Source organism: Lethenteron reissneri, unplaced genomic scaffold (assembly GCF_015708825.2).
Source record: "Lethenteron reissneri isolate LAM-NWPU_2019-01 unplaced genomic scaffold, ASM1570882v1 scaffold_1472, whole genome shotgun sequence".
NCBI lineage: Eukaryota > Metazoa > Chordata > Hyperoartia > Petromyzontiformes > Petromyzontidae > Lethenteron > Lethenteron reissneri.
In genome coordinates, this window is record NW_026891193.1 from 1 (window position 1) to 20575 (window position 20575).

Here is a 20575-nt window from a genome sequence, read left to right on the forward strand (position 1 = left end):
ACTATATCCAGAGGCACAATAACGGCTAGCGTGACTCTGTGGTTGAATGACATTGGTGGTGCGTCGCCCAATCGCCCTAATGAGAAACCGCCCCTGGGGTCATAGGCAGCATTCCTCCTCCTCCAAACACGGCGAGTTGAGTTGATGCCAAAGAGCTCCATTTTGGTCTCATCTGACCACAACACTTTCACCCAGTTGTCCTCTGAATCATTCAGATGTTCATTGGCAAACTTCAGACGGGCATGTATATGTGCTTTCTTGAGCAGGGGGACCTTGCGGGCGCTGCATGATTTCAGTCCTTCTCGGCGTAGTGTGTTACCAACTGTTTTCTTGGTGACTATGGTCCCAGCTGCCTTGAGATTATTGACAAGATCCTTCCGTGTAGTCCTAGGCTGATTCCTCACCGTTCTCATGATCATTGCAACTCCACGAGGTGAGATCTTGCATGGAGCCCCAGGCCGAGGGAGATTGACAGTTCTTTTATGTTTATTTCACTTGCGAATAATCGCACCAACTGTTGTCACCTTTTCACCAAGCTGCTTGGCGATGGTCTTGTAGTCCATTCTAGCCTTGTGTAGGTCTACAATATTGTCCCTGACATCCTTGGAGAGCTCTTTGGTCTTATCCATGGTGGAGAGTTTGGAATCTGATTGATTGCTTCTGTGAACAGGTGTCTTTTATACAGCTAACAAGCTGAGATTAGGAGCACTCCCTTTAAGAGTGTGCTCCTAATCTCAGCTCGTTACCTGTATAAAAGACACCTGGGAGCCAGAAATCTTTTTGATTGAGAGGGGGTCAAATACTTATTTCCCTCATTAAAATGCAAATCAATTTATAACATTTTTTCCTGGATTTTTGTTGTTATTCTGTCTCTCACTGTTCAAATAAACCTACCTTTAATATTATAGACTGATCATTTCTTTGTCAGTGGGCAAACGTACAAAATCAGCAGGGGATCAAATACTTTTTTCCCTCACTGTATGTTAACCACGCTGTGTGTGTACACCTATGTTAACCACACTGTGTGTGAACACCTATGTTAACCAAATTGTCTCAACGTTGCATGTGTACTGGGTTTTAATTAAAATTTAGTTTTCTTGATGGAGTAATTTCTGCCCCTTTATATTTTTCAACGCTTTCACTTCACGTGATATGCCTCTGTTTGTCGTGGTCAACATCTTGTAACAACATGTTTAGTCTACTTCCTGTTGTCCAATCCACGAGACTGTGTGCTCACTGTGACAACGTACTGCCCGCACACCAATCAGGCGCCACGTGCCTCAGGCTCACCTGCGTCGTGTGCGTGCATCACTCTAAATAAAAAACACCTAATTGATAAAGCAATCAATAAAAATCGGCGTCAATCACTTAAGCGTCTCTTTAAAAGCGTGGACGTCTTGTTAATTAAATATCTATTTGCCCGCCGGGAATCGAGAACGCCGCGGCCCCTGAGCTCTGGAATCGCGTCGCCCACGAAGCTTCTGCAACACGCGGTGAGCGCCGAGCGCGTGTCGCGCAACTCAAACTTGTTGTTTTATTATTCAACTTCATTCGTCCCCCTCTCTCTCTGTGTGGTGTGGCGCGCATCAAAGCTCGTGGGCGACACGTCGTTTCACTTCCACGTTGTCCGCTCGACTTCTTTAAAAAAAATGTTACAATTTTTTAAATAAAAAATAAATTTGTATAAAAATGTTTTTTTTAAGGAGTTTCTTTTAGTGGGTTTACCTATACAATGCATGGGTCTCCTTGCATATCTAGATTATATTTATTAGTTCAACAACAACAACGAGAACACCGCTGCCGGGTGACTACCTAACACGAGGTCTGACCCTGCGTAGTAAAGTGTTGTGTGTTGCTAAATTGGTTATTGCCTACAAAGTATGTTTAATGGATAGTATTATTCCACACAAACTTTGCGTTTGTGAGCAGGACTTTACGTGAAGGGATGACACACATGCACGCCACGTTTTTTTATTTAAAATAGTTAAATTGATCAATGTCCCGGGTCACAAGCAACGTTTGTGAGGAGATTTTATTTTAATTTATTAGTAAAAAAATTATGTATTTATTTCTACCTACGTGACTTTACCTGAAAAAAACCTCAGAGTATGAATCCTTGCAGTCACGAATCACGAAAGCTTCAAATCTAGAATTTGTGGAGATACAACAATAGCCACTTTCTCTACTTTTGAGACAGTAAGCTATTAGATAATAAAACTTTACTACTAAGGGACAATGTTGTTGTGACACTGTTATTAATGGAGTGGATTATTCACTTCGCGTTTGTGTCCTGGGTCACACAAGCAACGTTTGTGTGGAGTATTAAGAGCCCACTTTCTCTACTTTTGAGGCACTAGCTATTAGGTAATAACACTTCACTACACAGGGACAACAATAAAACATGTTTTTGTTACACACTGAATTATCTACTTAATCGAGGAAATCTCTAAAGCTTTCGTGACTGCAGGGACTTAGTCTTCTTGGTTCTTTCGGTAAAGTCACGTAGAAGGGCTCGTTTTTTGTCTGAAATCCTACGGCCTTTCACTGGAAAAACCACCTCTGCGGTACTAAACTCTACTGACCTGGTATTGACAATCAAGGGGATTTCCCTGTCCCCAGACGACCTGCTTGTCAGTTTTGATGTGGTTTCCTTATTCACCAAAGTTCCTGTACCTGACACCATCGCAATCATTGAAGACTTGGTTCATCAAGGACTGAATACTGAGGTACCCCCCCTGGTGAGACACTGCTTAACCAATACATATTTCACCTGGAATGGAACTTTCTACAAACAAACTGAGGGTACCCCAATGGGCTCCCCCCTATCTCCGGTTGTAGCCAACGTTTTCATGGAGAAATTTGAGACCGACGCCATCCAGACTGCCACTCTACACCCGACCTTATGGAAGAGGTACGTAGATGACACTTTTGTCATCTGGCCACATGGCCGGCCTGTTCTAGACCAATTCCTCGACCACATCAATTCCATACACCCAGCCATCAGATTCACCATGGAAGTCGAAAAAGATGGCAAGCTACCCTTTTTGGATGTCCTAATTAAAAGGAGACCTGATGGTTCAATGAGCCACTCTGTCTACAGGAAAGCCACCCACACGGATGCTTACCTAAAACCGGATTCCCACCACCATCCATCTCAGAAGAACTCCCTCATCAAGACTCTATACCATAGAGCCCAATGCATCTCCGACCAGGAACACATTGCCAGTGAACTCAAACACGTACGCCAAGCTCTTAAGGCTAATGGTTACTCCGACTACACAATCCGCAAGGCCATCACTCCAACCATCAAGAAAGATCCTGTTGAGGAGCCTATCAAAACCATCACCTTACCCTACATTGCTGGGGTCACAAAAAAGATCTCCAAAATCCTGATTAAACACAAGATCCAGGTCCGATTCAACACAGGTACATAAATCCGTGATCTGGTCCCATCTGTAAAAGACGTGGTTCCAGATATACAGTACCCTGGCGTCTACAAACTAAGTTGCCTCTGTGGTAGCAGTTACATTGGAGAAACCAAACGACATGTCTCGGATCGTATCCGTGAACATAAAGCAGACCTGAAACACGGTAAGACAAACACCTCAGCCGTGGCAGATCACTGTTACAATATCAGTGGGCTCACATGACATTGACTTCTCCAAGACGGAGGTTCTCTGCAAGCCATCTGGCTACCATGAGAGATTCGTTCATGAGGCGATCCACATATATAAACACAGAGACAATTTCAACCGAGAAGATGGATTCTGGCTCAGCAATCATTGGAAGGACGTAATAAACCATTTCGGATCTTAACTGATTGTTGTTCACGTTTACGGTGACTTTCAGACCGCAGTCCACTCACTGGCATTGACTGTGTATCTTGTGTGCTCCACAGGGAATGCATTATTTGCTCCGCTGCGGGTCTCCTGCTTCTACATACTATGAACATTCCCTCCCTTTGTTAATGCGACCCCCTCCCTTTGATGCTGCTAATCCTGCATAATGCATGGGTATAATATGACTTTGAAAACCCCCAGCCCACCTTCTACGCATTTCCCATAAATATGCTAAATTTCTCTTGAAATGCAAATTCTTTTGTCAAGGCGCTCTTCCCCCCCCTCCAACCCAGCTTAAAAAGACGCTCTAAGCCTGGGGTTGTCATTCAGACTCTGTCTTCTCGACAGACCTGTTCTTCACCTGAGGACGGCTGCTTGCGTTGTGGCCGAAACGTCGTGAGAATTATTTTATTATGTTTTATTTTTATTATTTTATTACTTCCCTTTTACGTGACTTTACCGACAGAACCAAGAAGACGAGGAAATCTCGTTCGGCCCTTGCGCCCCCTGTTAACACGGGACCGGTACTGCAGGCCAAGAATATGGCATGGCGCCAAACGATGCCACCCACACATTCAATGCACGTTGTGGTTATAAGGTCGGTCGGCTACAGACATCAGCAGTTGGAGTTCATCACGACCACGGTGGCTAGGAGATGTTTACTTTCTCGCCCGGTATACAAGCGGTCGTGGGTTCGAGCCCGTGTACCAGGCGAGGAAGTTAACATCTCCCAGCCACCGTGATGATGATGATGATGAGTGAGACATGAAAACTCAAAATATGCAGACCATGCGAGGGTGTGAACATCGTCACCACCGCTCTGCTTCTCTTCTGCACAGTGTCGCTGGCCATGAGAACTCCGATGGGCTTCTCCCCGCTGCTGCTGGGACTCTGCGCCACGGCACAGCTGGGGGCAGTCGCCAGCGACTCTTGGTGGTAACCGCGAGACGCCGCTGATTTCCTCTTCACTCTTCTTCTGCGATGGGCGCACAAGTGTCTAATATCTTGCACACCCCCCCCCCCCCCCCCCCCCATACGGCTGTTTGTGTTTTGTTTAACACCGAGTAGCGGGCAGGGCTCTCGTGACCAATATCATCCACAGGAGTTTTTTTGGGGGGGGGTTACATCGCGTAAATGTATAAATGTTGTCATTAAAAATATATCTAGCCACAGTGATGATGATAGAGACACGCAAACTCCAAATATACAGCAGCAGCAGGCGTCAGGGTTGGGATCGAACCTACTACCTACTGCATACCAGGCGAGGTAGTCAACATCCCCTGGCCACCGTGACCCCCCCCCACCCCTCCCTCTGCAGGTCGCTGGCATTGTGGACACCCCGGGTCGGACCCCTCCACGCATCCGCTGCTGTTGTGCAGCATGGCGCCGGGGCTGTCCCCCACACAGCGCCAAATATGCCAGAAGCAGCCGCACTTGATGAAGCTCGTGGCCGAGGGTGTCCAGCTGGCGATTGCCGAGTATCGGCACCAGTTCCAGGCCAAGCGGTCGAACTGGACCACGGAGAATGGGCTCGTCCCTTTACCTCGGTCGGGTAAGGAGATCGTCTCCCCGGGTCCGAGCCAGTGTCGAGCCTCTCCCGGCAACAAGCGGGTTTCCCCTCGACGTTCAGCTACACACGGACGACCTTTCTACACGGCCCCATCGTCGGCTTCTAACTGCACAGCTGGCTGACTAATGCAGCGATGACGACGATGGGAGCCGTGCAGAGGATCGGACATGCGGCCGGAACACGGCGAGCGTAGCTAGGCCACGCCCCCTTCTAGAACCTTCCAGCAGGTTCCATGAGCTTCCCCACTGACCCACCTTCTACCTCTAGCCCAGACACGCCCCCTTCTAGAACCTTCCAGCAGGTTCCATGAGCTTCCCCACTGACCCACCTTCTACCTCTAGCCCAGACACGCCCCCTTCTAGAACCTTCCAGCAGGTTCCATGAGCCCTGTCATTGCACTAGTCAAGAATTCGCCACGTTCTGTCTACGTGCCGAAGCCTTGCCGGTCGGACGCGGCGGCTGTTTTAACGACGTGACGTTTCTATTTCGGCGACCTACGCTAGATAGAAAAACAACAACCTCCATTATAGACAAATGATGAAATTGTTTTGTGGGGGGGGGGGGGGCCAGGCTCTCGCGAGGCCGCCTTCTTCTCCGCCCTCAGCCGCCGCGGGAGTGGTGCACGCGGTGGCGCGCGCCTGCTACACCCCGCAGGTGATCCGCGACAGCTGCACCTGGACCTATGACCCCTTGCTGCACCCCAGAGGTAACATCGAATACGGAGCCCATTTCGCCAAGGTGTTTGTGGACGCGAGTGTCCACGACCGCTGGAGGCGAGGGGGACAACGCAAGTCTTTGGCGAAACTCGTGCAGATGGATTTGCACAACTACGAAGTTGGTCGCGTGGTGAGTGGGCGGGTGGGTTGTAGGTATTGTCGTATGAAATGTTTTTTTATGGAAAAAAGTATCAGTTTATGAAATGCTGCACATTTATATACTTGGATCGGCATCGTTGTCTAGGGGTTGTCTTGTTCAGCAGTTCTACTGCTGTAGCCACCCGATTGCTTGTGTTGCAGGTTGAAATGTGATTTATTATTTTTCTATCTACGTGCCTTTACCGATCTAACCCCCCAAGTCAGCACGCTCATGGTTCGTCATTAGCCGTTGTGCTGCTGCTCCTGTGAGTAGCAGCCTGGCTTTGCGCCACTACCCTTGGGTGCGGCACAGGCTAGAGAAGGGATGCAGTGATGTGGTACAGGAGGACGTGGAGCTGAGTGGACTTGCCGATGACTGGTACCAGCAGTGTCAAGATCGGCCTCTGTGGAGGAGGCTCGTGAAGGACGCTACTGGGCAGTTGGAGGCAGTCGCCCTCCAACAACAACGGAGGGTGGAGGAGCGACGCTCACAACAACGAGCGGAGCGCCGGGTGGCTAAAGCACAGCATGTTGGCATAGTAGGGGGCACAGGTGGTGCATCAGCCAGTCATCTCAGTCAGTCGACCCGTGGCACCTGGGTCTGCCCCGTGACCTCCTGCCAGCGGGCGTTGGACACTTCACGTGGCCTCAACGTGCACACGGCCTGGCACAATCCACTTAGTGGCGAATGGCGGTTGGTAGTGACAAATGATGATGGTGTTGGTGGTAACTGATTGTGGTAGTAACAATGACCGTGGTGGTGGTGCTGCAGGTGATGGAAGAACTGTTGTACTACTGCGGTTGCGACAACAGAACCGGTGAATGCGACAGAGTCTGCCTGCCGCTGCGCGAAGACTTTCGCGACGTTGGCGACTTTCTGAACGTGAGCTCACGGCTGCCGGTGATGAGACTGCACCCGGAGGATTAATCCACAGTCGGGTTACAAACGGGGGGAGGGGTCCCTAACAGCATTCACTCAACCACCACCACTTCAAAAGAAAACATGGCGGATCCTCCCCCCCCCTGATGATGATGACGATAATGTCAATGATGGCTGCAGGGAAAGTACGACAGAAGTTCCGCCATGCGGCTGGTGAGGGACAACAGGAGCGGTGGAAGTGGCGGCGCCGCCCGCTGGCGTCTGGAGCCGGTGAACGAGTGGTTGACGGCGCCCTCGGAGTATGACCTGGTCCACGTGAGCGCCAGCCCGGAGTACTGCGTCCGTGGCAGCACCAGCGGAGCGGTGGGGAGGCAGCGCTGCAACGACACCGAGGCAGCCGAGGAATGCACCGTCACATGCTGCGACAGAGGATACGACATCTCCCAAGGTGGGCCCCCCCCCCACCCCCGGTTGAAATTGAGTTACAAGATTTGAGGATACGACAACAGACGGAGTGAGTTCAATGAAAGCGTGTAAACATGATCTCGTCCAGGAGCGTCAATCGTTCCACAAACTCCGGTCATCTTGGTAGCAGCAGCGGCGGCTTTCTAGCTCTGCCATCGGACAGAGACGCTGGTCACTGCATCATTGCGCGCAGCGCTCTCGGATGAGCGTCTGCGGCCGTCTGGAATGCTCTTCCGATAATATAAAGCGCGATATTAGTCTAGATTGAACACTGTTTTCTTTAGAACTGCTTTTAGTATTTAGTTTGTCTTTCCCCTGCCCGCACCACCTGAGCGCATGGTTGGCTATGTACGGTGTCAAGAAGTTCAACATACAAACTATACACTACACTACACTATACATCACATCCTATACACTACTCTACACCACGACTCTACACTACTGTAATGACCACCTGGCCACACACCACCGTCTCTCTCTATTCACACCGTCCCTATACCACTACGCACTAGTCTTCACTACTATACAGTACCGTACACCACGCAATCACACCGAAAATGCATTTCTGTAGAACTGCTTTCCGTGATCCTTAGGTTGCTCGAAGGGATATCGTCGGCAGTGGCTCTGCGACAGCCGCTTCCCCGCGGGTCATTCGCAGAGGTCGCAAACGGGTTTTGATTCCTTACCCCTCGTACCCATATCCGGCCGCACCAGGGTCGCTAGCGGGTACCCGGCCGTACCCGTACCCTACCCGTACCCGGCCGGGTTTCGGGTACCCGCTTGCGACCTCTGGGACGAAGCCATGTTGCAGGCGCGGGTGGGTTGATTCTAGGAACTTGAATTGTGAGAAGAGACAAGACGTTGGGAAATGAGTGACAAACGGTGACTCACCAGTGACTCACGGTCTACCCGTACCCGGTCGCACCAGGATCGCAAACGGCTACCCGTACCCGGCCGGGTACGGCCGGGTACGGGTAGCCGGGTATCGGGTACCCGGTTGCGACCTCTGGTCGTTTGACAACGTCGGGAGGAGAAGTGCGCGGAGATTTTGTTCACCTCGACGTTAATGGCGGTTGCACAATTGCGATGATCTCATTAGCTCTCTCCCCTCTGCTGTTCCCTCCCCAGTCACGGTGGAGATGCAGTGCGGGTGCAAGGAACAGCTCAAGGAGAACGTCAAGTGCAAGCTTTGCCCGTGGACCGTCGATCAATTCGCTTGCAAGTAGCCTCCAGCCCCAGTGGAGGGGGGGCCTCGACTGAGATCGCGACCCCCACAAAGCTGTTTAGGGCATCGACATCCAGCGTGTACCCCTCACTACGAGCTGCGTTCTACTATCCACACTTCACTCGCGTGCGATGCTACACTGCACTATGCACTACCCTACTACACACTCTGCATGCGCTTCATCTTCACGATGTGGAAGCGCCGTTGTTTTGTGACGTCGCCACTTGAATGCGCTTAGCGACCAAGTGCCGTTGTTCCGTTTATTCCTTTGTTCTCGTTAACGCCGCGTTTGCCAAATCTAGGCAACGTTCACTCGGCGCTTGTTGGGATTCACAGCGAGGTCCGTCGCACCCTTCCCTGCGAGCCGCGTCACACTGAATCCACTACTTCACACGACTTCGCACTGCACTTGTATGCAGTGTCTCACCTATAAAAGTCATTTTTGTCTCTTTATCTGTGTGTCTGGATGAAACTTGCTAAGGATTTGGCTCACGAACCACAGGGTGTACGTTTAAAGTACCCACACACACCACAGATACACACACACACATACCACACACACGCCACGCCACACACACTACGCCACACACGACAGCCAGTAAGGAATTGTAGATCCGCCACTGACAATTCACTTCAAAGCATCCGCTGATAAAAGAAGATAAAGGCGCGGTCCCTGCAATTCCCCTACTCAGGCTCTTGTTGGCAGAACGGCCTTCCCACTCTGAGGAGCTCTGGACAGAGCTCCTCGATGGGCTACTTGGCCTACTCTTCCACGCTGACGTCTACAGACGCCGTGGGAGAACACACCAGAGTAGTGGGGGTAGCCCACACTCTACCCCACCGACTGGACCGGGTGGTGGCTGGGCGCGTTTGAGAAACGTGTCCATTGGTTCAGCTGCCGTAGCGACGGCGGGTGACGGACCGGTGACCTCTGGGTTGTTTGACCTTCTGAGTCAATGATTGGCGTCACGTTGCGAGCCCAGTGTGTTTGTACGTGCGACGTCGGTCAAATGAAAGTCACTTAAATTTCGATTTAAAGCTTTCGTGACTGCAGGGATTCATATTCTTGGTTCTTTCGGTAAAGTCACGTAGAAGGGAAATAATATAATATTAAAACAATAACATTTCTCACGTTTCGACTGCAACACAAGCAATCATCATCAGGTGTTAAATCCACAAAAAACATTTTTAAAATGTTCTTGCTGTGGATTTCACACCTGATGATGATTGCTTGTGTTGCAGTCGAAACGTGAGAAATTGTATTGTTTTATATTTACATTATTTTATTATTCCCCTTCTACGTGACTTTACCGAAAGAACTAAGACTATGAAAGTCACTTATTTGAACGGCCCTGGACTGAGACTGCCTGTGACCTTCAGCGTTGAGGCGCCGCTCAAATAACTAAACGGCAGCAAATCCAAACGACAAACATCGTGAGTAGTGAACAGCGAGTGGATCAGCGCGGCTGGGCTACGTACGGTGCGAAAGAAGTTCAACACACAGAGCATAAGCTGTTGTTTGTGTCACTTTCTTTGTTGCAACTTGCCGGAAATCTGTGTAAATAAACACAAATAAGCCGCGTGGCTCGGCAGATTTCTCCAGTAACGAACCAAACACCTCTTCTGATTGCGAAACACAAACTCGGCAATCAGTTGTGCAGACCAGAAGGGGGGTGGGGAGTGAATGTCGTCGTGAATGACAGCGTGTGTCTGTTACTGACTGGGTTATATCGACACACACAACGTATGTTGATCACGCATGCACACGATGCATGCGCATTGCGTGTGTGTACGTTCGGCCGTTATAAAAATAACTTCACCCAAATACACTCGTAGCGATGTTGACGTGTAACCCGGTCACAGGAGCAGACTTCAAGCAGCTAATGCCGATGGGTAAAGGTGCAGTCCTGCAAGTGCTCGCGTCACCGCTGCGACAGAAGGTTTTCTCGAGGGAGCTCTGGAGAGAGAGCCTCCGTGGGATGTAACTTGGCCTACTCTTCCACGCTGGCCGATACTTTGTTTTAGGAGAGGTGGGACTACACAGACTCGGTGATGATGTATCTTGGAGGAATCCGATGAGCTGTGAAGCTCTTCATCACAGATATCCAGTCGGAAATGTTGACCACCACCACCCACATTTTACCCCACCGGTGAAATTAAAGCATGCACACACTCTTGAGGGCCTTGTGATTCTAAATGTGGAGGGAAAACCCGGAGAGAAATCCACGTGGCCACGGGGAGAGAGACACGCAGGCTGCAAATATACAGCAGCAGGCGTTAGGATCGGGATCGAACCCACGACCTCCTGTATACCAGGCGAGGTAGTCAACATCTCCTAGCCACCGTGATGATGATGATGATGAGAGAGACACGCAAACTCCAAATATACAGCAGCAGGCATCAGGGTCGGGATCGAACCCACGACCTCCTGTGTACCAGGCGAGGTAGTCAACATCTAGCCACCGTGATGATGATGAGAGAGAGACACGCAGATTTCAAATATACAGCAGCAGGCGTTAGTCGGGATCGAACCCACGACCTCTTGTATACCAGGCGAGGTAGTTAACATCTCCTAGGCACCGTGATGATGATGCTCTTTCGATTAACCCCGCTGTGTGCCAATACAAGTTGGCCCGGCTCATCTTTTGCCTCCTCGGTTGCATACTGATAGTGTGCCTCTGTGTATGTGGGGCGGGCAGACATGTGGCGTGCTGGTTAGTGAAATGCGCTACAAACGTGGTGATCTGAATACAAATGTCCAGCAGCCACTTCTAACTCGGTTGCAAATATAGGAACCGTTCCTGGGCATTCCCTTGGCTTTGAGCCTTAAGTGAGTAAGTAGCCGGCGTGTGACGTCAGCTTCAGCGTTGGGGAGACAGGCGTGGTGCTGGCCACCCCACCACCATTGCAGCCTTCACGACTACCAGCAAATCGCATTGCCCCAACAGTCAGCACAGTCAGCATCGGCCGCACAGGGGTTCTTTTGAAAATGTGTAATGCTTATGTGGGTGAGCGAGGCTAAGGGTGTACGAGTGTGTGTTGGACAGAGTATTGTAATTCAAACCTTGCAAAAATTAACCCGTGAAAACAAAGTTTTTCACTTTAAATCCTTTATATGCGTGGCGGCTAGAGTCCTCTCGTCCTCTGGCTTGAGATGGCTGCCACCTATGGGTCAGATGATTGTCTGCCACCATTAAGCAATTGGTAATTAAATATTTTTTAAAAAATTCCCTAAACAGTGTAAAATTTGGGAATTTTTTTCACGAAAATTAATCGTCACGCACAACGAGTCTGTGTGGAAAATGTCAGCTCGATTGGATCACGGGAAGTGGGTTAAAAAACGACTGGAAGATTTGCACGGTCCTAAGCAAGCACGCACGCAATCACGCAAGCAAGCAAGTGAACTTAATATAAAGGATTTTTTAAAAAACAGGTGCCGTTCTTGGCTTCTGGTATCTGGCATGCTCCTTCTCAAGGTCATCTGCCTCATATGAATGAGTGTTCCGTGCTGTTTGGGACTTCAAATGTGAAGAAGTCCACGTTGGCTTTGGGTACCTGGTGCCTGTGTCACCGTGTGCGCAATAGACGCTCGCCAGCAACGTATCCCGGCATTGCGACATCGCTGCCCAAGGACACGAGAGGAACAGCGACCTTCTCCTGCTGTCACAATGTCTATGAGCTCGCAGGCATGACACGTCATGAGAGTATTCTTTGGTTCTTTCGGTAAAGTCACGTATGAAGATAAAATAATAAATTAAATACCAGCATACGACGTTTCGATTGCAACACAAGCAATCATCATCAGGTATACATTAAATAGAAACACAAATCTATTATACTTAGAAATGTAATGTAATACAACAGAGAGTCGGATAACATAACAGTCAACACCCTATCTGGTTGATTACGTTCTTCCTGAGAATGCCAAATTTGAGAGAGAGATCAAACACAGAACCAGAAACATAATCTCTCTCTCAAATTTAGCATTCTCAGGAAGAACGTAATCAACCAGGTAGGGTGTTGACTGTTATGTTATCCGACTCTCTGTTGTATTACATTACATTTCTAAGTATACTAGATTTGTGTTTCTATTTAATTTATACCTGATGATGATTGCTTGTGTTGCAATCGAAACGTCGTATGCTAGTATTTAATTTATTTTATTATTTTATCTTTATACGTCACTTTACCGAAAGAACCAAAGAATAATTCCTGCAGTCACGAAAGCTCCAAATTAAGTGATGAGAGTCCTTGACAAGAGCAGTCCTTTGTGTGCACAAGTCAGGGCAGCTCGATCAGCTACTGGAAGTGATTCATCGCGAGACACAGCTGCCATAGACATTGGCTCAGTCACGTCTGGATTTGACCTTCCACAATGTGAGTTTTTATCTTCAGTATCGTACGCGTTGTCACACTTTCTGTTGAACGATGAGAAGCTCGTGAGGCAGAAGAAGTGCGTGCAGCATGGAGACAGGTGAGAGTAGTGACACGTGCAGAAGATGACTTCGAGACTGCAAAATTTTACACTGTTTAGGGGAAAATACATATTTAATTACCAATTGTTTAATGCTGCCAGACAATCATCTGACCCATAGGTGGCAGCCATCTCAAGCCAGAGGACGAGATGACTCTAGCCGCCCCGATGCCACGCATATAAAGGATTTATAGTGAAAAACTTTGTTTTTACGGGTTAATTTTTTATTTATTTATGAATAAAATCGCAACAATGTAAACAATCCGACAGCTGTGCTCCTGTAATCGACACGGCAGGCTGAGGATGGGCAGGGAAGATGTATTATTTGTTTCATCCCTGCTACAGCTCAATGGAGAGTGATACAAGCTCCAGATCATGAGATTAAAGAGGTAACACATTTGATAGTCAGAAAACAATTCAAGTCAATCCCTAAACAAACATATCATCATCGTGTTTTCATGTTTGTTTATTGTGTTGACTTATTTCACAATAAACCTGTTATCTTATAAAATCCCTTTGTTGCGATGACATTTACAAAGGTCGTCGTCACGGTGAAAGATCACATCGTCGTACAGACGGAAACAAGTGCAGGGTTCACTGCACACAGCCCTACTTCTCGTTCGATGTCAAACTCGTGTCAAGGGGACAATGGCTGATGGAATATGAATGAGCTTCCGTGAGGTTTAGCGAGGACGAGATGTTGGGGGGAAAAGACACGAGGCAAAAACAATTGAAGACACGACTTGGCAACTTGAAGGAGGTGCGGCCACTACGTCTGCAAATTTGCGCGCGTTACAAATTGTACTATTATTATTATTAAATGAAGAATAAGGCTTAACACCCAAAGGGATTTTGGAAGTTTGAGCAAAAGCGCCGCCATTGGGCAGAGGCGTGGAGAGAGACGCAGCGCCAGGGTCATAGTATTTGTACTGGTAGGAACCCACTGGTTACACCAGCCCACATGTGACGATCAGGAAGGGGAGGAGTCGGGGTCACGTGGGAGAGAGGTTATAGAGGGGAGCCCGGGAGAGATCGGGGCCAGTCGATGGAGTGAAGAAGCGGGACCACGTGGGGTGGCCGCCGCCCCATCAGCCACGTGGCTGACGGGGCTTCGGCACACCGTCGGCCAGCGGTGTGCGGAGCGGGGAGGAGCGGAGCGACTGACGGGAGAGCGCGTGCGGGGCGCGCGAGAGGAGACACTGGTCCCTTGTCAGGAGCAGCGGGCGTGAGGATGAGTGGCGGAGTTGAGGAGGGAGTATGTGCGGGGCGCGCGAGAGGAGACGACGCTGGTCCGCGGAGGAGACCAGTGGGGTGCGGAGAAGAACCTGAATAAAAGACAAGCGGAGACCAGCAGTAAATGACGCCGTCTTTTATTACACCACCATCGCCTCCTCCCCTCACGTCTCCTCCTCCACCACCACCACCACCACGTGCTGCAGCTTCGTCATCTCCACGCCGCCGCTGTAGCGATCCCCGGCCAGCACACCGCGCCCGTAGCCATTGGAGGGAGCGGAGAAAGTAGGCGATGGTGAGACGCACGTACCTCGCGCGAGTGCGATACGCACGCACCCAGTGCACGAGCGTGCGCGTACGTTGAACTCGTTATTCCGCACCGCTCGTAGACAAACCGTTTCTAATTCGGAGGTTCGGGTGAAGGTTGACAAACTGAACGCACGAAGCGCATCGACAGGAGCCGCTTCTGAAGGCGCCGCAAACTCCAAATATCAAGCGGCAGGCATCGTCAGGGGTCGAACCCACGACCTCCTGCGTGCCAGGCGAGGTAGTCAACATCTCCGAGCCACCGCGGAGTGATGGTGCAGGAGCCAGACGGATGGCGTCGCCGCCACGCCCCACGTGGTGTGGCGGCGGTGATTTGGGGAGCGGCTTTCATCCGGCGGTGTCAACCGTCAACCGGGGGGGGGGGGGGGGGGGGCAAGGTCCTAAAATTCTGATTGTTTCTGCTCCACCGTGGTGGTGGTGGAGGTGGCGGTGTTGGTAGCGGCGGCGTTGTTGGCGGTGTTGGTGGCTGTGGTGGTGGCGGCGTAGGTGTAGGTGGTGTTGGTGGTGTTGGTGGCGGTGGCGGTGTTGGTGGCGGTATTGGTGGTGGTGGCGGTATTGGTGTTGGTGGCGGTGGCGGTGTTGGTGGCGGTGTTGGTGGCGGTGGTGGTAGTGTTGGTGGCGGTGTTGGTATTGGTGGTGGTGGTGTTAGTGGCGGTGGTGTTGGTGGTGGTGTAAGTGTTGGTGGTGTTGGTATTGGTGGTGGTGTTGGTATTGGTGGCGGTGGTATTGGTGTTGGTGGTAGTTGTGTTGGCTACCTGCACTCGGCATCGCTCTTGGGGAGCACGCTCTGGGCGTTCCCTCCTCGCCCGTCCGCTGGGGAAAGACCACGCCGAGAAAAACCTCACAGACGCACAGAACTCTGCGACGCTTCCCGAAATGCAACAACAACAACCAGCAGCAGCATTGATGATGATGCCGGTTGTGGTTGTTGTCATCGTCGTTGTAATTGCCGGTGAAGTGTCACCAGGTACTCGAATTGACGAATGTTGTGGTGGGTTTACTCTCCAACACTACACACTACACTACTATATACACTACACACTACATACACTACACTACTATATACACTACACTACTACATACACTACACTAGTATACACTACACACTACACTAGTATACACTACACTACTATATACACTACACACTACTCTACTATATACACTACACTACTATATACACTACACACTACACTAGTATACACTACACAACACACTAGTATACACTACACTACTATATACACTATCAACTAGTAAGTCGTTGGCACGTTCTGTCTACGTGACACTAAGCCTGACTAAGTGGCTGTGTCACAACTTGTTTTGTAGAAGCTTCACCGGCTATCACAAGTGACAGCTTCACTCGGTGGCTTATTGTCGTCATTGTCGTTGGGTGGCAAATGTATAGCAGCAGCAGCAGCAGCAGCAACAACAACATCAGCAGCAACAGCATCAGCAGCAACAGCATCAGCAGCAGCAACCAAATGACTCTGAACGCGTGGAGACGTCGATTCCGAACGTGGAGGGGGGGTGGGGGGGACCGCAGGGCCCCGAGAGAAATCCACGGGGAGAGAGACGCAAACAGCAGCGGGCAGCGCAAGGGTCGGGATAGAACCCTTGACCTCCCGCGGACCGGGCGAGGGAGTCAACGTTGCGTAGGCACCGCAATGCCCCCGCCACTCACCGGGACGCTTGGAGGCGCTCTGTCGGCCCCACACGAGGCACCCCACCACGGAAGGCAGCGCAATCACCACCACCACGCACAGGAAGCCGATGGAGGAGGCGCTGATGCCGCTGGCGCGGAACGTCGGCTCGTCTCCCGTAGACATCACGGACGAGTGTGGGGAGGAGCCACGAGAGGTGGGCAGCGTGGTGGCAGCTACGGGATTGGGGAGACACGGGGAAACCGCGACACCACCACTCCCCGTTACACACACACAGACAACCACACACACACAGACAGGCAACCACACACAGACAACCACACACAACCACATACACACACACACACAGACAACCACACACACACACAGACAACGACACACACACAGACAACCACACACACACAGACAACCACACACACACAGACAACCACACACACACACACACAGACAACCACACACAGACAACCACACACACACACAGACACCACCACACACACACCACAGACAACCACACACACACCACACAGACACACAGACACACACACAGACAACCACACACACACACACAGACACCAGACACACACACAGACAACCACACACACACACAGACAACCACACAGACAGACACAGACAACCACACAGACAGACACAGACACACAAACGGAACCCGCAAAGCGGCTCAGCGCAGCGGCGTGGAGCAGCGCCGCGGAGAACTGGCGCGCGAGAGCCGCAGCGCAGAAAGCCGAGAGAGGAGGAGGAGGAGGACTCTGGCCAGACACAGCCGTCAGCAGTAGCTGCAGAGGCACCACCACCAGGAGGGGAAACACTCAAGAGCCACGTCAGGGTGTCGGTCCGGCCGGCACGGCCACGGCGTGGAACACAGCGGCGCCCCCCCCCCCCCTTGACGTACCGTGGTGGTGTGCGCGCGCCTGGACGGGCAGTGACGAGAGCCCCGGGCCAACCGCCGTGTGGGCCCGCACCGTCACCTCGTACAGGGCCCCCTCGGGCAGCAGCCCGCTCAGCGTCACGCTCCTCACGTCCGCGGGCTGCCGCGGCGTCCGGCACCAGCCACCCCTTCCCCCGCTCGGCCGCCCGCCCGTGACGTTCGCTTCGTCCCCTGGTGCGTCGGCTGGTGCGTGAGCTGGTGCGTCGGCTGGTTCGTCGGCTGGTTCGTCAGCTAGTTCGTCAGCTAGTGCGTCAGCTAGTGCGTCCCATAGTGCGTCAGCTGGTGCGTCAGCTGGTTCGTCAGCTGGTTTGTCAGCTAGTGCGTCAGCTGGTTTGTCAGCTAGTGCGTCAGCTGGTGCGTCAGCTGATTCGTCAGCTGATTCGTCAGCTGGTTCGTCAGCTAGTGCGTCAGCTAGTACGTCCCATAGTGCGTCAGCTGGTGCGTCAGCTGGTGCGTCAGCTGGTGCGTCAGCTGGTGCGTCAGCTGGTGCGTCAGCTGGTTCGTCAGCTAGTACGTCCCATAGTGCGTCAGCTAGTGTGTCCACGAGTGCGTCAGCTAGTGTGTCAGCTGGTTTGTCAGCTAGTGCGTCAGCTAGTGCGTCAGCTAGTTTGTCAGCTGGTTCGTCCGCTAGTGCGTCCCCTAGTGCGTCAGCTGGTGTGTCAGCTGGTTCGTCAGCTAGTGCGTCAGCTAGTTTGTCAGCTGGTTCGTCCGCTAGTGCGTCCCCTAGTGCGTCAGCTGGTGTGTCAGCTGGTTCGTCAGCTGGTTCGTCAGCAAGTGCGTCAGCTGGTTCGTCAGCTAGTGCGTCAGCTAGTGTGTCAGCAAGTGCGTCAGCTGGTGCGTCAGCTGGTGCGTCAGCTGGTTCGTCAGCTAGTGTGTCAGCTGGTTCGTCAGCTAGTACGTCCCATAGTGCGTCAGCTAGTGTGTCCACGAGTGCGTCAGCTAGTGTGTCAGCTGGTTTGTCAGCTAGTGCGTCAGCTAGTGCGTCAGCTAGTTTGTCAGCTGGTTCGTCCGCTAGTGCGTCCCCTAGTGCGTCAGCTGGTGTGTCAGCTGGTTCGTCAGCTAGTGCGTCAGCTAGTTTGTCAGCTGGTTCGTCCGCTAGTGCGTCCCCTAGTGCGTCAGCTGGTGTGTCAGCTGGTTCGTCAGCTGGTTCGTCAGCAAGTGCGTCAGCTAGTGTGTCAGCTAGTGTGTCAGCTGGTTCATCAGCAAGTGCGTCAGCTGGTTCGTCAGCTAGTGCGTCAGCTAGTGTGTCAGCTGGTTCGTCAGCTAGTACGTCCCATAGTGCGTCAGCTAGTGCGTCAGCTGGTTCGTCAGCTAGTACGTCCCATAGTGCGTCAGCTAGTGCGTCAGCTGGTGCGTCCCATAGTTCGTCAGCTAGTGTGTCCCCTTGTTGGTCGTCTGCTGCGTCTGCGCCTTGGCTGGGCAGCTCCCTGTATGCGACCGTGTACCCCGTGATGCTGCTGCTGCTGCCGCCGTCGTGTGCGGGTGGCGGCTCCCAGCTGACCAGCAGGCTGCTGGAGCTGAGGGCCACGCACACGATGTTTTGTGGGGGTGCGGAGGTGGGGCTGTGGGTCGGGTTGGGATTGTGGAGGGTGACGGGCGGAGGGGGGGGTGTCACCGTGAAGTCGTGGTAATTGGGAGAAACGTCAGAAACCACTGCAACATGAAAACGATGAGAATAAAGCCAGGGGTGAAAAATACAAGCTAGTCAATGACTCTTGCTGCAGTTGTGTGGTGTGTGGGGAGGGGGGGGGGCTCAACTTGTTTTGTAAGGAGACGCCTTCAATTATTGACTGTGCACTTTCAATTAGCACGAAGAATTGGACTCCCACGACCGCGCTGGGTCCTACCAAAAGCAAAAGCGGGGAGCCTTACAATTCCAACGATGTAAAAACAAAATTGAAACCACCGTAGGCGTGGTGAAACAACAACAAAAACCCTCTGTTTAGGGACGTAAATAAACTAGTGGTGAAAAAAGCTTCTTGAAAGATGAATGAAATTCAAGCAAAATTCCATCATCATGAAAACCTTCCAGTAGCTGTGAAATAATAGTACGAAACAGCACAAAATACATTCAGCGGCAGGGTAGTGCACGCCCTGACATCCACATCTCTCTCTAGCAGTCGGGTAAAGAAAGCGTGCCCCGGGTAGCTACACACACAAAATTAACAAGCAACAGGACAAATCGCTCCACAATCATTGGTCCTGTAACAATTACAATGAATCCCCCCCCACCCCCCACCGCCGCCACACGAGTCGATCGGAATATTACAGGTAGGAACAACAGGCTCCACACTGCCCACCAGGGAACACATTGTCCTGCGGAGGGAGCTGGTAGGAACGTCGGGTTGCTCGGTCAATGGCCTGCAGGGTCAACGGCAACGTGGTGTATTCCGCAAATATGCCAGACTGTGAGGGCGGGCACAAGCCGGCGTGAGTAGGTGAAACGTTGAGTTTTATAAGGGCACCACGGGGTGACCAGCCCCTCCCCACCCAGCCCCACCCCTCCCACCCTCACCCAGCCCCACCCTCCCCACCCAGCCCCTCCCCACCCCCCACCCAGCCCCTCCCACCCTCCCAACCCAGCCCCTCCCCTCCCACCCCCCCACCCCAGCCCCTCCCCACCCTCCCCACCCACCCCTCCCCACCCTCCCCACCCAGCCCCCCCACCCTCCACCAGCCCCTCCCCCACCCCACCCAGCCCCTCCCCACCCTCCCCACCCAGCCCCTCCCCACCCTCCCCACCCAGCCCCTCCCACCCTCCCCACCAGGGTGAGTGGGAGCGCGAGTGGTGAGGGTGAGTGGTGAGGGTGAGTGGTTAGACTCCAACATCACTCGCCTCCTGCTCCTGCTGCTGCTGGACCCGTTGCGCCGTTCTCAGCACAGGCGGCGAGACCGAGTAAGCAGAGGCCGCCAGGCAACAACATAAACAACGCCGCCGCCACCACCACCATCATCATCGTCATCAACGTCATCATCATCAGCATCGTCGTCGTCATCTTCATTGTCGTCATCTTCTTCTTCACCATCCAACTCTCCTCCCTCCCGCTGTGCGCCCATCGCCCCGCCTCGCTCTTTATCGCTGTCACGTGACTCGCTCATTGGCT

The 20575-nt window shown here is 52.0% G+C and overlaps 2 protein-coding genes across 2 annotated transcripts; one reads left to right on the plus strand and one right to left on the minus strand.

Moving 5' to 3' along the window:
• The first annotated feature begins 5219 nt into the window (after positions 1-5219).
• On the plus strand, positions 5220-8896 carry LOC133362432 (protein Wnt-5b-like). Its single transcript, XM_061581377.1, has 5 exons — positions 5220-5391; positions 6014-6255; positions 7036-7164; positions 7324-7591; positions 8737-8896. Exons 1-5 carry the CDS (start codon positions 5220-5222, stop codon positions 8832-8834), a joined length of 909 nt encoding a protein of 302 aa, XP_061437361.1. The 3' UTR covers positions 8835-8896.
• A 5765-nt stretch (positions 8897-14661) lies between these two features.
• LOC133362433 (serine-aspartate repeat-containing protein I-like) lies at positions 14662-19124 on the minus strand (the record flags this gene model as incomplete). Its single annotated transcript, XM_061581378.1, has 4 exons — positions 14662-14768; positions 15623-15680; positions 16546-16740; positions 17436-19124. Coding segments are annotated over 4 exons (2006 nt in total), but the record flags the coding sequence as incomplete, so codon positions are not given.
• Positions 19125-20575: the final 1451 nt, after the last annotated feature.

Bases quoted from the DNA above. Each gene is read 5' to 3' on its own strand.
- LOC133362432 (XM_061581377.1), top strand. From the start codon at position 5,220: ATGGCGCCGGGGCTGTCCCCCACACAGCGCCAAATATGCCAGAAGCAG. The intron at 5,392-6,013 runs GTAAGGAGATCG...CTCCGCCCTCAG, and splicing joins CGTCCCTTTACCTCGGTCGG to CCGCCGCGGGAGTGGTGCAC. The intron at 6,256-7,035 runs GTGAGTGGGCGG...GTGGTGCTGCAG, and splicing joins ACTACGAAGTTGGTCGCGTG to GTGATGGAAGAACTGTTGTA.